The sequence below is a fragment of the Nicotiana tabacum genome, chromosome 17 (genome assembly GCF_000715075.1).
Source record: "Nicotiana tabacum cultivar K326 chromosome 17, ASM71507v2, whole genome shotgun sequence".
In the NCBI taxonomy this organism is placed as follows: domain Eukaryota; kingdom Viridiplantae; phylum Streptophyta; class Magnoliopsida; order Solanales; family Solanaceae; genus Nicotiana; species Nicotiana tabacum.
Genome location: NC_134096.1, coordinates 83,587,422 through 83,603,229, shown reverse-complemented (window position 1 = coordinate 83,603,229; position 15,808 = coordinate 83,587,422). Strand labels below are relative to the sequence as shown.

The following is a 15,808-nucleotide window of genomic DNA, read 5'->3' as shown; positions in this document are numbered from 1 at the left end:
TCTATCTTCTCTTTTTTTTTTCCAAAACAAACTGCCCCAGCTTCTATTTTCTAGGGGCATGGACCTTCGAATGTTCTTTTTTTCTTTTTCTTTTTCACTTGAACTTTCTAAGAGTTTCCCCAATTTGTACTTTGGGAGCATGAATTTTTCTTTTCATTTTTTTTTTGACTTTTGACTCTAAACTTGATTCCCAAAGAGGGTGATCCCAAAGAGGGTGATCAAAGAAAATAACACAGGCTCAAAAGGTGTAACAAAGGGTATAAAGTGTTTGGGTAGCATAACAAGGGCCTCCTAGCCTTTAGAGTGCCAATCATGGTTTTCTTTCGCGACATAACATTGATGAACATGTCTGTCTTCTTGGTGTGTCGTGGACAGAAGACACTTTTCACCCATTAATGTCAAACTTTCCAATAAACTTCAATTGATTCTTCCTCAAACCCGACCTTCACAATGATTTGAAGGTAAAGATCATTAACCTCCACAGGTCATTTTATTCGAGCTTAATTCCAAAGTGTTTCAACTCTTTATTCATCCTCAAAAGTTCCTTTTTCTCATTTATCCAATTCAAGCTTAAATCAGTTTTCTAAGATCTGGCCAAAAATTCCGCATGCATGTCATATCACTAAAACTAGCGGGAAAAGAACTAAGCATGGAATGACACAAAAGGACAAACTGTATTTCATTGAGTAAGTAACAAGACAAACAATCTAAAATCTGAGTTACAACCCTAAAATAACCTGGCTAATAAAAATAGCAACAAAACGGACAGACAAGACTCACACAAACAAAATAGAGAGATAGAAGGGTTTGACTCAATAAAACAAATAAAATCTGGATCACACCCTGGAATAACCCAGATAATAGAAAAAACAATCAAAACAAGCTACCAAGATTCCTTCCTAGTGAGGAGGGAATGACTTTTCAATTGCTAAGCTTGACATTTAGCCACAAATTTCCTCATCAGAATCACCATGGCCTTCTCCAATTTCAGTCGGCAAGTTCCTGAGAGGATTCTCATACTCCATGTCACCATACATCATCACCACAAAGTGTGCATCATCATGTGCATGTAAAAGATTCTGCTTGATATTCTAGGTGTCATTATCTTGGATCACAATCAGTTTTTCTTGGATCATCCTTTCTATTTCTCTTTTCAAATCCCGACAACTTTCAACATTGTGCCCCTGGGCATTGGAATGGTATTCACACCTTTTAGAAGGGTCAAAGCTTCTTACACGTGGGTCCACATGATTTGGAGGAATAAGTGCAATCATGTCATAATGCTTTAATTTCTCAAACACACTTGCATAGGACTCTCCTATTGGTGTAAAATTATCTTTCAACCTTTGTTCCCCTCTATACCCCTGGCTTGGATGTGGGTTATAGGGCACTTGAAAAATTTGTGAAGGCTGGTGGAGATTTTGCGGTGCTGGTGCTCGCCTTTTGGGGTGTCTTGGTGGCTGGACAACATACTGAAGTGGAGCAATAGAGTATTGTGGGTTTGAGGTGGATAGTAGTGCTCATGGGAATCATCGAAAACCTGATGAGGCTGCTCATACCTTCGAGATGTTCTCCTAGGACCTCTTCTCGACCTTATTGTCATCATGGTTTCTTCATCCTTCTCATTCGTGTCACTAAAATTATCAGATTCAATCTGGACAGCCTGAGTTGCAGCTTTGAGAACTGCTTGACTTATAATTTTGCCTGTCTTAAGGCCATTCTCAACCATTTCCCCAATTTTGATTGCTTTCGAGAAGGATTTGCCCACTGCGGACATCATGTTTTGAAAATAATTTATCTCTTGAGCCTGAAGGAAGAAAGTGATTAGCTCGTGGTTATCCATGGGTGGCTTAACTCTAGCCGCTTGCTCTCTCCATTTAATGGCATATTCCCTGAAACTTTCAGTTAGTTTCTTCTTCAAGTTTGAAAGGGAATTGCGGTTTGGGGCGATATCGATGTTGTATTGGAACTGTTTGACAAAGGCCTGGGCCGAGTCATCCCAGACATGCCAGTGAGAGGTTTCTTGATCCATAAACCATTCAGAGGCTACCCCTATCAGGCTTTCCTCGAAATAAGCCATTACTAGTTCTTCTTTTCCCTCCACACCTCTTAGCTGATTGCAATACCTTTTTAGGTGGGTTATGGGGTCTCCATGTCTATCATACTTTTCAAATTTGGGAGTCTTGAAACCAAGTGGCAAACGAACACCGGGGAACATACATAGATCCTTGAAGGCAATACTCTTCTGACCTGCCGACCCTTGCATGTTTTTCAACTTTTGTTCTAAGCTTTTCACTCTTTGGGTCATTTCTTCTTGTGCCATCTTTTGGGCAGGCTTCTCAATCTTTGAAGGAATATCAAATAGATATGAGTGGTAATCAGGAGAATGGTATTGTCCTTGATGTGTAGCAAATTGTGACTCATGACTTTTCTTTTGTACCACTGTTGGCTGTGGGATAGTGAAAACGGGCATAACAACAGCGATTGTCTGATTAGTTGTCAATGGCACACTTTGGGAGCGCGCAACAGAAGTTTCAGCTGTAGTCGTACAGTTGGGATAAAGACTGAACCCAAATGGATAGGATCGATCAGACAATGAGACATGAGTGGTAGTAGTCGAGATGGGTGTGAATTTTGGGAAAACATAAGAAAGGGGTGGTCCTTGACCATTGGCCGATGCTTGACACATTTCAGTCATTTGCTGTTTCAGTATTCTATTTTCCTCAACCATAGTAGACTCTTGTTGAACCCTCTGACCCTGAGTCTCTTGACCACTCGTAACAGCTTCAATGTCAATTGTCAATGACATTTTTCCTTTAGATCTTGTATTGATAGCTTACCACAAACCGACCACCTCAAACTTTCTTCTATGATTCAAAACAAGAGACACGTTAGAATGGACTCAGTCGGTCCTTATTATCATCATCATTTTTTATTTTTTATTTTTCATTTTCATTTCATTTCATTTTTCATTTTTTTTGGATGATCGAACCTGATGTGGGTTGCCTACGTATCATGTGGGAACATGAATCAGATCGTGCGTAGTTCGGGAAGATCAAGAATAAAGGAAATAAACTAACTCTTTTTTTTCTTCTAATTTCCGAAAGAAAGACTTATAAAGAAGAAAGAAAATATTTTTGGATTTCTATTTGTTTTTTTTTTGAATTTTTGAAAAGAACCTCCCCCATGCGTGCTGCCACCGAGCCGTATAGAACGAGCTACCTTGGGGGCAACCTCAAGGGCCTGCCTAGATGACTCAAAAGGAGTGCGCCGCCCATAGAGTTTCCCTAACTCGTATGGGTGCCTTCGACACTCCTTTTGAGTCATCTAGGCAGGCCCTTGAGGTTGCCCCCAAGGTAGCTCGTTCTATACGGCTCGGTGGCAGCACGCATGGGGGAGGCAGGTCAGAGCTTTCATCACCTATACCCCCTTATATATGCTTAAAATTAAAAAGCCCAAGTTGCCCGAGTAGACTGCTCTACGTCAGACCATCAGAAGGACCTTTTCTCACCAGTTCTTGGCCGAAATCACAACTCCAAAATGCGAGTTCTGACATCCTCCCACACTCATAATGTCATCGTCCCCGATGACACATCATGGCTTAAGACATCCCGGAGTCTGCCCCCTCAGGTATGCCCATTCAAGCTCCCTTTGTCCTGTGGGTTTGACTTCCTCGAAGTCCTTTCTCAAAAGGAGTCGTGCCGACTTCTAAAGAATAAAGAAAATAGTTTTTTTGAATTTTGATTTTTTTCCCGAAATTTCGAAAGAAAAACTTCTAAACAAGAAGGAAATATTTTTAGAATTTTATTTTGAATTTATGAAAGAAATACTTCTAAAGAAAAAAAAGAAAATATTTTTGAATCTTGAATTTTCTTTTCAATTTTCAAAAGAAGAATGAAAATATTTTTGGATTTTGAGAAGAAATTAAAAAGAAAATATTTTTGTATTTTTTTTAAAAAATTGGGGTCTAAAAGAAAGACTTTCTAAAGAAGGAAGTAAAGGAAAATATTTTTGAATTTTTTTGAAAATTGTGGGCCGGAACTGATGAGGTTTGCCTACGTATCTCACATCCGGTGAGAATCAGACCCGCGTAGTTCATCCAGTTTTGACGGAACATGGGAAACATGAATTTTTGAAAACATTGGCTTATTTTCTTCTTCTTTTTTTTCAAAATTTCGGCACAGTTTAAAAATGTTTCAAATACCTACCTCACTCTTGTTTTTTTTTCTTGATTTTCTTTCCCTATTCTAGAAGTCGGTCAACATACAACTCGAAGCAAATGAATACATAAGTAGCACGTAATGCATCAGGATGGTCTTTTAATTTGGGTACACCTGTCCTGGACGGACCCAACCCATGTGTTGAGTCCCAAGGTCAAATGCACGTGATGCAAACAAACGTTCGTACTAGGGATCCAGTATGAGGCTATGTTATTCTAAGTTTAAATCCTAGGTGTATTGTTCTAGATCTGGCTTACCCGAGCGGATAACTCGAGCCGGGGGAGGGGGAGAGGCAGCGTACTGGGAATAAAGAAGCTTCACCAGCTTTACAACTTGTCCGAACCTTGTTCTAAAATTAGGATATGACTTTAACAGAAAAGAAGCCACGCGAAGCGCACGCTTCCCAGAAGATTTAGAAGACTTAGAGAGAAGAAGGGTTTCGTAGCAGTTTATATACAATTCACACAATATCAAAGCGGTAAAAAAGCGACATTTAACACACAAGGCTCAAACACGTAAAAATCAGACAATCATGAAAGCCAATTATAACAGCTATTCTAAGCTTGAATTCTGAACCCTGAACGAGAGATTCTGGGTTCTTTTCCCCAGCAGAGTCACCAGAGCTGTCACACCTCCTTTTTTCTGAGGGAGATAGGGGAGTTTTTCCAATTAAAGTGACAATATTCGAAATGGGATTATTTATTTGATCAGAGTCGCCACTTGGAATAAATTATGGTGTCCCAAGTCACCAGTTTATTTTAAATCCCAAATCGAAAAAATTTGACTCTATTTATGGTCTGCAAACACAGAAGACCGGGTAAGAAATTTTGTTAACCCGGGAGAAGGTGTGAGGCACTCCCGAGTTCCGTGGTTTTAGCACGGTCGCTTAACAATTAATACTTGGCCTAATTATCTGATTTATTACATGTTTGAAACCTATTGTGTATTTTTTACTTTTGAACCGCATTTAATATTTATAAAATTATTTCTGGAACAAGTCACGATGTCGTACACTTGTCATTTTGGTACACATTGCAAACCGTGCCACATGAAATATATCCACGATTTATGACATGTTTATTTTTATTACTATTTGAAGTTATGGTCGAGTCACGTGAAACGCACACTCGAATTGGGATTTGCGTATCGTGACCATGCCACGGTAACCATACCCATGGCCATGATGATTCATTAATCGTGCCTAAAGCAAATTACGGTATTCAAGAGTGAATAATTCTTTCTGAGTTTGAGATGAAATGTGAAGGTTCAAGCGTTATCAATAAAATTATGCTTATTCAACTCTCAATTCCATGAACCTCACTAGCAGATTATATAAGTAATATATGAGAGTCATACTTCACATGATTACAAATTAAATCTTGAACAACATAAGTTAACATAAAAAAATGAAACATGGGAACTAATCACAGAAACATATAAGGAAACAAACCTAGTAAGGAAAAAAAATGTTATTGAAGGAACGAAACCAAAATCGTACTTGGGTCTTTAAATCCTAAAAGGAATAAAAATAAGTATTCAATCACATGCACAGGATTATAAGAAAATATCAACTAAATACTACAAGTACCTAAAAATAACAACGAACAGATGACATACTAATTAGTAAGAAAGATTGAAATGATAATAGAGATTAAAAGAAACATAGATTGAACCTTTTGTAGAACCAAAGAGAAGAACTTTTTCCCAATATATTAAAAGGATCCAGAAGCGAGTTTTGTACAACAGGCATGATGCTTCAGCTAACAATACCAAAACCCAGCAACCGGGCCGAAATCGAAAACGCGAACAACCTTGAACCAGAATGGAGCTCGACGACGGCGACAAACTCGACGGAAGGAACTCAATTTTTGGAGCTGCTGTTTTCACGAGAAGAGGACTCTGTTTATTTGATTTTTCGCAGCTGGGTTTGGGTGAAGAAAGGGGAACTGTTTGATGGAGCTTAAGGGTGATTTAATAGAGGTTTTATGGACTGATTTTAATGGTGAAAAAGATGAGGCTTTGGTGGCGGATATGCTATATTAAGGAAGAAGAATCAATCGAGCAAAAAGGGAGAATTCCCAACCTTGTGTTTTGCTCTCTCCCTTTTTCAAGCTGCTGCGCAGCTTTTTCCTTCTTACTCTTGGCTTCTCCTCTATTGCTTTGTTCATTTTTTTTTTTTACTCTTCTCTATTTCTGTCCCCCTATTTGCTCTAGCTCTCTATCTCCCGTGCTCTCACTATCTATCCCCCTTTTGTGTGTTTGTTGGGTGGTGTTGAAGTGTAGAAGAATTAGGTTTAATTTAGGGATTATAAAAGGGTTGTGGGTTAGGGAATGGGTAAATGGGCTGAGGGGAGGAGTGGGCTCAGGTCCGAAAAAATGGGCTTCACCAATAAATTATTTTGACCCAAATTCAATTCTTTCTCGTTGAAGAAAAATAAAAATACTATCAAAATAAATTAATTAATCTTAGTTAATAAGAATAAACTATTTTTGTGTTTTTAAACTTATGTTTTAAAATAAAAATTAAAAGTTGATAAAAAATCCTATAAAAATAAAAATAAGTAAATATTTTTGAAATACTAATTTTAAAAGTTGCGCGGGTCAAAAATTACGTCTTACAACAACCTCAATCGACCTTGCAAAACTGACGATTTGGTGGCTATTTTTGGATTTTTTTGTTTTTTGGTTAATGATGGCTCAAAAGTGGCCAAGGGTTGATGGCTTTGGGATGATGAAGCTGCTGATTCTTTTCGAAAGAAAGACGAAAAAAGAATGACACGAGTAGAGATTCCTTTATCCTAGAGGAAGAAAAATAAATTTCTCTCAATTCCCTCCTCCCTCTTTTTTTTCTCCTTCCCTTCTCTTCTATTTATAGAAAAAATTTCGGAATTGTTCAATTTTTTTTTTAATTTTTTAATTTTATTATTATTTTTAATTAAAAAGAATTCCTACTTCCCATTTTTCTTCTTTTTAAAAAAAAATTAATTCCCTACTTTCCTTTACTTTTATTTTTAAATTTCACATTTTTACTTTTATTTTATTTAAATTCCCACTTTTTTTACTTTTTTTTTATTTCTCACTTATTTTATATTTTTTTAAAATTTCCACTTACTTTTATTTTATTTTTTAAATTTTCAGCTATCTTTACTTTTATTTTTTAATTCCAACTTTCTTTTTACTTTTTATTTTTTAAATTTCCACATTCTTTTACTTTTACTTTTTTAATTATATATTTCTATTTTTCCTTTTTTTTTAATTCCCATCCGATTTTTTTTTTAAAAATATTTATTTATTTCCGATTTTTTAATTTATTTTATTTTAAAATAAAGATAAAAATAAAAATACTACTAATAATAATAATTGACTCTCTCTCTCTCTCTCTCTCTCTCTCTCTCTATATATATATATATATATATATATATATATATATATATATATATATATATATATATATATATATATAGTGTAACAAAGCTAAAAAATATATATTAAATTTCTTAAAATATTTACATAGTAGAAGGTGATAAAAATTTAAATATAGTCAAAAATTAGTTGCTCACACTATTGATGTAGAGTTGCAGACTTATATTTTTTCGTCCCTTTTCGAACTTCCAATTTTTAAATCTAGGAAGTCCAATTTTGTTTTAGTGTAGATTTTACTCTATTTTGGATTGGTCATTCTTATTCTTATTTTATTACAACGGAAATAAACATAGATTAATACGTTTTTCTTTTTAATTCTTGTACTATTTAGACATCTTAAGTTACGGCAAATAATACACATAGAGTAACTTCTATTTTTATTTATTTAATTTTAGCGCAAGAAGATATATATGTGAGTTTTCTTACTTTGTAGCTAGTAAGTATAATTTTCTTTATTTTCTATTATGGGAAAAAGATTTTAAAAAGGGAGAAAAAGGAAAAATGTGGTCATCGTGTCATAACTTTTCTCTTTTTCCCCCCCTTTTTCCTTTCTTCCTTTGTCTCTAAGTCGTTACCGTTTCCACTTGCCTCCCTTCTTCACATCAATCCCATCTCCCATCCAAAATCGCCAAATGTTTTTCTTGAAATAGTTTCTCTTACTTTTTCAACACAAATAGCTTAAAGGTTGAGATGATCATAGATGTAGGAGCAGTAAAAGTATATAGCAAAATAAAGAATCCAAGCTACTCCATCCATAAAACCAGAAAGAAATTACTATACCGGCAGAAGAAAGAAAAATAAAATAGTATCTATTAGATGGCAAAAATAATAAATAAAGCAAAACATAAAATACTACATCGCAATTAATAAACGAACAATAAAATGACAAAATTAAACTGGTAGATAAATAAGTAAATATTTCAATTCGTTGTTGGATCGGGCTACCAAATTAAAGGGAGAAAGAAGTTAGTTGTGATAATATCAACAAAATATTTAAAGGGGAAGAAAATAATTAGGAGAAAAACAATCATAACATGCCCAGTAAATGAAAATATACTTTGATTTAAAGGGCAAGAAAATAATTAGGAGAAAAACAAACATGACATGCCCAGTAGCAAACATACTTTATCGTTGTCATCTTCCACTCTCCTTGCTCAACCTTTTTCTTGTTACCCTACTCACATAGCATAGAGTTTTAGTTTCATCTATATCTTATTCTTATATTTACCCCACATGACAAAATTGATGACTTTGGTGTTCCTAAATAATAGGAACGGTTTACTTTGTGACTTTTGATAACGGGAACATTTTAGGTTGTGACCTGTGGAAATGGTTGTGTGTGTGTGTGGCTTTTGGTAACGGAAACGTTTTAGGTTGTGACTTTTGGAATTATTAAACATAAACTGAATGGGGAAATGGCAAAAAAAATGAGAGAAAAGATAAATATGTATTTTAGCTTATGAGATATATATATAGAGAGAGAGATTCTTTATTGTACTTCATCATAAAAACTACATTCGTTCTAGAAATAGATAATAACTTAAATAACTTTAACAAATAATTCAAGTAACCTATTAGGAGAGTACAAAATAAATTTACATTGGAATACAATCGTAAATCTAAGAAAAACAATAATAGTCTTCACATGAAAATTTATTCCAAATAAATATCAAGTTTTAAATGTTCGTTTCAAACAAATATTAAACTTTGCAAATAGATTATTAACTTAAGCTAGACAGTAATAATTCTATTACCGTGTAAACTCCTCATATGTATAGGATTTTAACTAAAGGACTCAAGTTTCTTTAAGAGAACTATGCAAACATCTCCCGACAAAACGATTCATACTCATGTACTTATATAGGATAATAAATATTTTGCCTAATTTTAATTTTTCCTATATACTAAAGCTTTATCTATGAGATCTTATTAAGATATATAGGACCAACAACCATCAACCAATTGTACTTCATTTTGAAATCATTAAGATCATTTTTTTGGCATCAATCCTAGAAGAAGTAAATAAAAGTTTGATTTGTGTTGTAAATGGTTCTCTTTGGTAAATAAAATTTTGTTACTTACCAAAAAAAAATAAAAATTGCTCAGAGTTGAGTGAACTATGACTTTATTTATAAAAGAAATTATAAAGCCAAAGATGAAAATTGTTCGGCATATCGTAGCGACAACTACTCTTACCTCTATTGAATTGAACCACCCTAAAAGAATTTTTTAATTTTCAACTCAATGAGATATATATTTCGTAAATGACAAAGTTAGAGTAAGTACCCCAACGGAGAAATGGTTAAAAACACCAAAAGGAAATCCAAAAGTTTACTTTAACAACCTTGTACTAACTTCTTTCGGAAAATGAAAGAGATTAATTAAATTTTTTTTTACCATATATCTAACTATAATTCCTCCCTTGACAACAATCGCAGCCCACATTTTTCCGCTTCTATATGCGTTTCTTCTCTTTTTAAGTCCACGAAACTAAACTCCGTGCAATTGTTTTTTTTTTATAAACTCCTTTCTTATGTGTAGAAACTCATCTCATAAGAGATCTACCCTAATCATTGCAGAGCCACCTTGTCAATTGACAATTCTTCCCCTAAAAATTACACTATAGTTAGGTAAAAAATTTAATTTTATCTATATGTATACTATATGTTAAATTCTCTTTATTTCTTTGTGTGTTTATTTTTCTATATTCTAATATCCCTTAATAAAATTCCTAATTTTGCCACAGACGCTTACATTAATAATGAAAATAAGTTTTACAAAAATCACAAAGGGTAAAAATTCATTAATAAATAAAGTTAAGAAGGTAGAACCCGATTTTATTGCCATTTGCTCCTTAACCGATTTTACTTTGTGTGATTAGTCCCGTACAAATCTTCTAGTGCTACTTGCCTCTAACTTTTACCATTTTAGTCCGTAAAATTGTGGACAATTGGATTGGAATTGGGCACCACATATCCACTATCCAGTATCAATTCCTTTGCATTGTTGTGCATCCCATTTTTTCACTTTGGATTCCGAACTACGTGTTTTAGGGCCAAGCAACTGTTTGACAACCAGAATTCTCCCCATGGCTACTGCAATTGATCTGCGGCTTGTTATTCTTTCCAAGGAGACACATTTTCTCTAAAGAAAAGTACCCTCGTAATGACTTCTCCATTAAAGAGAATTGCTTTTCCGTTGGTTTGTATAATCGTAGTGTATGCCTGTGATAATTCCCTTGGATTTGTCCATATTATTTGGACTCAATGTTTGTCACCACATTAGAGTTTTAATTGACCAGTGTCTTGTAAAAGACATTGCTTCATTCAACTAAACGGTGGCAACGTTAGAAAGTGATGTATGAAGGCTGAAGCGTTGGCTTTTCTTAGGCACCAAATTACTTTTTTTAATCAGAAAATATATTTAAGTAAATAAGAAGGGTATTGATATAATTTGACTTTTTATTAAGGGGTTCCTGTTTTTAATATATTGTAGATAGATATAAAAAGTATTTTTTCAACAAAATGAGTAATTTCTTTTTATGTTGTAGAAGTGATACTTTCTTTTTCAACAAAAAAAGTATTTTCTTTTAGTTATCGAGCTCAAATTCCAATGTTGTTGTGTGAAAAAGTAAAATAGCACATTAGTTCCTTTGGGTTTGTATAAATCGTGAAAAGAATAATTAAATTCTTGAAAAAAATAGAGTCTCGGAGGGTGGAAAGGAGTACAGGAAACATGAAATATTTTATATTCTCTAACCAAACACTAGAAAATATTTTTCGGATTTTTTTTCATTCACCAACCAAACAAGAGACAATAAGTGATAAAACCACTCATTATCAGGAAAACATTTTCCTTCGTACCAAACACACCGATACTTTTTTTTAACAATGTAAAATTACCATTAACATCAAAACAATTACACTTATAAGGCAACCTTAATCTGACCACAGATCGAGATCCCCAACTCAATAATATCTAATTACACAGTAGCCGTTGGACAAAACTCCTACACCTATAAGCTTTCCTTGGCATCCTTATATGATCTACTCACTCTGTAATTTCCTTCTTTATTTGTGTTACTATCTCTATTCTATGTACATTTTTGCCTTGAAATTTTTTAAAATTCTGAGCTCTCCAAGTGTGGTATATCACTGCTCCATTGATTGCTGCTATCACTTCTTTTTTAAACTGCTTCCAATGCTTCCTTTTAATCCTTTTCAATATCGGCTTGAAATCTCCTTCATGTACTGACTGTCCTATCTACTGGTTGATCTCTTGTCTAACTGCTTTAATCCAACCACAGTCGACAAACACATGCTCTTTTGATTCCAGCTGCTCTTCTTCGCACAACCTGCAGTTTATGTTTTCCACAGGGATTTGCATCCTTATTGGTCTGTCTTTCGTAAGTAGTCTCCCTTGAATTGCCAACCACATGACAAATCTATGTCGAGGTAGAGCCACAACAGTCCATACCAAGTCTGCTATCTCTAGTCGTGATTGCTGATTTATCATAGCAAGATAGTTGTTGGTTATAGAGTAGCTACCTCCTGAAGGTAGGATGTATTTGTCTTGTGAATACCATCCTTGAATATTTCCTTTTAGTGTGTTTAACTCCCTCCAATACCAACTACTATCCATAGGAGGGCTGTGTGTCCAAATATTATGGTCGGCTTTCATATAAACACCATGAACCCATCGTACCCAAAGGGACTCTTTGTTCATTACCAACTGCCATAGTAACTTTCCTATTGATGCCATGTTCCATACTTTGCAGCCTTTCACATTCAAACCTCCTAGTTTATTTGGGCAGCAAACTTTCTCCCATGCAACCAATGCTACTTTCTTCTGTCCCTCAGTCTTCTCCCACAAATATTCCTTACATAGTTTATCCACCTCTTATAACATACTTTGGGGTAGAATAAAGATATCCCCCTAGAAACTATGTATATAAAAGAGCATTGCATTGACAATTTATAATCTCCCTGCATAAGACATCTTCTTAGAGTATGTGACAGTTATCCTATGTGTGATCTTCCTTATCAACATTTGGCAATCAATCTTGTTCCATTTCCTTGGTGATAGAGGTAAACCTAAGTACCTGATAGGAAATGTGCCCAGTGCAAATCCTGTTTTTGCTAACAGCATGTCCCTGACTCCTTCTTCTACTCCGACTAGAAACATGCTGGATTTTTTCATATTGTCAATCAGGCCTGAGACTCTGCTAGAACGATCTAATGCTTCCATGACTCTATTTACAGAATTCTCAGTACCTTTACAAAAATCATCAGATCATCTGCAAAGGTGAGATGTGTCAGCTGTAACTCTTTGCACATAGGATGGAACCTAAAATCAGGCAACCTACTGATAATCTTCAAAGATCTAGAGAGGTATTCCATAACTAAAATAAATAATAAGGGAGATAGTGGATCTCCTTGTCTCAATCCTCTCTTCCCTGCAAAGTAGCCATGACCCTCTCTATTTATCTTTACTGTGAACATTGTGGTAGTCACACATACCATAATCCATTGTATGAATCTGTCAGGGAAACCAAAACCTATCAATGCTTCCTCCAAAAATTCCCAGCTCACCATGTCATAAGCTTTCCTAAGATCTATCTTCATTAAGCATCCTAGAGATGTTTTCCTGTTATAGTGCCTTAGTGGGTCATGCCAAATTAGCACATTGCGCATCATAGACCTACCCTGTACAAAAGTTGATTGGCTAGCTGACACTATATGGTGCACTGCTGGTTTTAGTCTCTTTTGGGAATGCACTTATAAATGACATTACAACAAGCAATATGTCTATATTGAGTTGTATTTTTTGGTACTTCCACCTTAGGAACTAGGGCAATATTGGTTGAGTTAATTTGCCTCAACATCTTCCCAGTTTGGAAAAATTCCAACACAGCATCAGAGACATCTCTTCCTATTATTGACCAAGTCGATTTATAGAATCCACTCCCTTACCCATCAGGACCAGGGCTATTATTGTTGTCAATTTGAAACATAGCCTGTTTAACTTCTTTCTCAGTAAATGGCTTCATCATCTCCAGTTGTTGATTCACTAAGAGCAATGGACCATTGTCTAAGATCCCTCTTACTGCATGTATCCTACCATTTGATTTCCTCCCTAGTAGATCTTCATAATAATCAACAAACATTTTAGCTATGGTATCAGGGTTAGTTTGCCAATTACCACTACTGTCTCTAAGCTGTGTGATTGCTTGCTTTAGCTTCCGATGCTTGATGACTAAGTAAAAGTATCTGGTGTTATCATCACTCAGCTTAATCCATGTTGCGTTGCTTCTTTCTGCTTGTTGATACTCTAGATTGGACGGGAACTTTTGAAGTTGGACTTGTGCCTGCTTTAGTATTATCATGTTCTCACTTGCTTCAGGAACAATATTATGAAAAGCCTGAGTGTTCAAGGCTTTCAACTTTCTCTTTTGTACTTTCAACCTCCTTAATACTGCAAACATTTTACATCCTTCTATATTGTAGTTCCAACCTTCACTAACTATGGACAAGAATTGCGGGTGCTTAATCCACACATTAAAAAATTGGAAAGATCTTCGAACTCTCTATCTCTCAGTAGTTAGGAACATTTTGGCTGGGCAATGATCACTTATTCCTTATGGCAAGAATCTGGCTGTACAATCTGGCATAATATCAAACCATTCTTCATTAATGAATATCCAGTCAATTTTTGAAAAACTTCTTTGCTCATCATGTTTGTCACTCCAAGTATACCTGTTACCCTGTGCAGGGAGTTCCAACAGACCACATTCCATTACACAGATGACGAATGTTCCAAAGAGGGGAATGATGTTACACCCCATATTTTTGTACGTGAGAGTACGCCATAAATAAATTGATGAAAGCTCGAAAATGAGATGTCACATCCCGCAATTTTGTACGTTAAAAATTTCGTCGTAAGTTAATCGACGTAAGCTCGGGAATAAGAATATTTTGAGATTATAAGCATTATGCCATATCAAACAAGTGATGAGTAAATTCGTGAAGGCGAGAGGGTAAGCAAATCGAAAAAAATGAGTTTCGTCGAAGTTTGATATTTTGGGATAAAATACGGCCCGAGCTAAAATACCCGGTATTTATGGACTAGTACCATACAAGGTACCACATGACCATGATAGTAGGATGTATAAGGTATGTGAGAAGTGAGTAGTATTTTAAGTAAGTAAAAATAATTCTTAATTATGTGAGTAATTGATTAATTATTGGACTAGTGGCTAATTACCAAGTTAATTAAGGGATTGGTAATTAATTAAAATATTTTGTATAAGTTTACCCCCCAAACGTGGCAGCCCTATATGACTTTGATGATGAATCTTAAATTACAAGACTAGGTGGCATGTGTTAGGGGAGTTTGGTGGCTAGTCATCACAAGTGGAGCCCACTCTCTTTGATAAGAAAGCATCTTCCTACATAATTGAAGAAAAATGTCACTGCCAACGTGAAAAACAGAATGGTGTTAATAAAAGGTTTAAGACTTTGCCACCAGCTGAATCTTTGCCAAGAAATGAAACTATTGGTGAATATATTTTTGTTTGCAACAATGATACTATGGCTGAAAATCTCAAAAGGGAGCTATTTGCAAGTACAAGTCCAACGTGAAAATTCTTTGAAGAGATGATGCTACAAGGTCCAACGTGAAATTCTCTAAAATGCTACAAGATCTAATGTGAAATGCGAATTCAAAGAAAGCCTGATATAATATTTCTCAAGAATATCATACGAATTTTTCCCTATTTCGATCCGCCATTACGCAAAAAAGAATCGGTTCAGGTATTTTAAGGCTATCCCTTCTTTCTTTTTGGCATGATCAATACGATACAAACGAAACGAGCAAATGCACAATTTCCATAAATGACTCTATTCATAAAAATATTAGGGGTGTCTATATTCTTGATTCCCCATGTGAATTATTATTATATCTTCTGTTCATGGGTCTCAAAAAAATACGTATTTGATAAAATTTATCCGACAGACATATTAGTTTTATGACATTCCGAGAAAATCCTATTAACGTGTTTCATATGCATTTCATGCATTTATACATGCATATTGACGCATGACCTTATGGCGTTATATACACGTATATATATGGGATATGGAAAAGGTTACGGCGTTACATACATA

The 15,808-nt window shown here is 35.0% G+C and overlaps 1 protein-coding gene across 1 annotated transcript; it reads right to left on the bottom strand.

Annotated features, from left to right (window-relative positions):
- Nucleotides 1–11,906: 11,906 nt before the first annotated feature.
- On the bottom strand, nucleotides 11,907–14,439 carry LOC142171957 (uncharacterized). The gene is made up of 5 exons (XM_075235687.1): nucleotides 14,304–14,439; nucleotides 13,616–14,165; nucleotides 12,917–13,289; nucleotides 12,745–12,828; nucleotides 11,907–12,503 (listed from the first exon to the last, which is right to left on the bottom strand). The coding sequence occupies exons 1-5, from the start codon at nucleotides 14,437–14,439 to the stop codon at nucleotides 11,907–11,909; spliced, it is 1,740 nt and encodes a 579-aa protein (XP_075091788.1).
- Nucleotides 14,440–15,808: the final 1,369 nt, after the last annotated feature.

Bases quoted from the DNA above. Each gene is read 5' to 3' on its own strand.
- LOC142171957 (XM_075235687.1), bottom strand. From the start codon at position 14,439: ATGGAATGTGGTCTGTTGGAACTCCCTGCACAGGGTAACAGGTATACT. The intron at 14,166-14,303 runs GTACAGCCAGAT...TCTTGTCCATAG, and splicing joins GTTTGATATTATGCCAGATT to TTAGTGAAGGTTGGAACTAC. The intron at 13,290-13,615 runs GTAAGGGAGTGG...GCACTATAACAG, and splicing joins AATAGCCCTGGTCCTGATGG to GAAAACATCTCTAGGATGCT.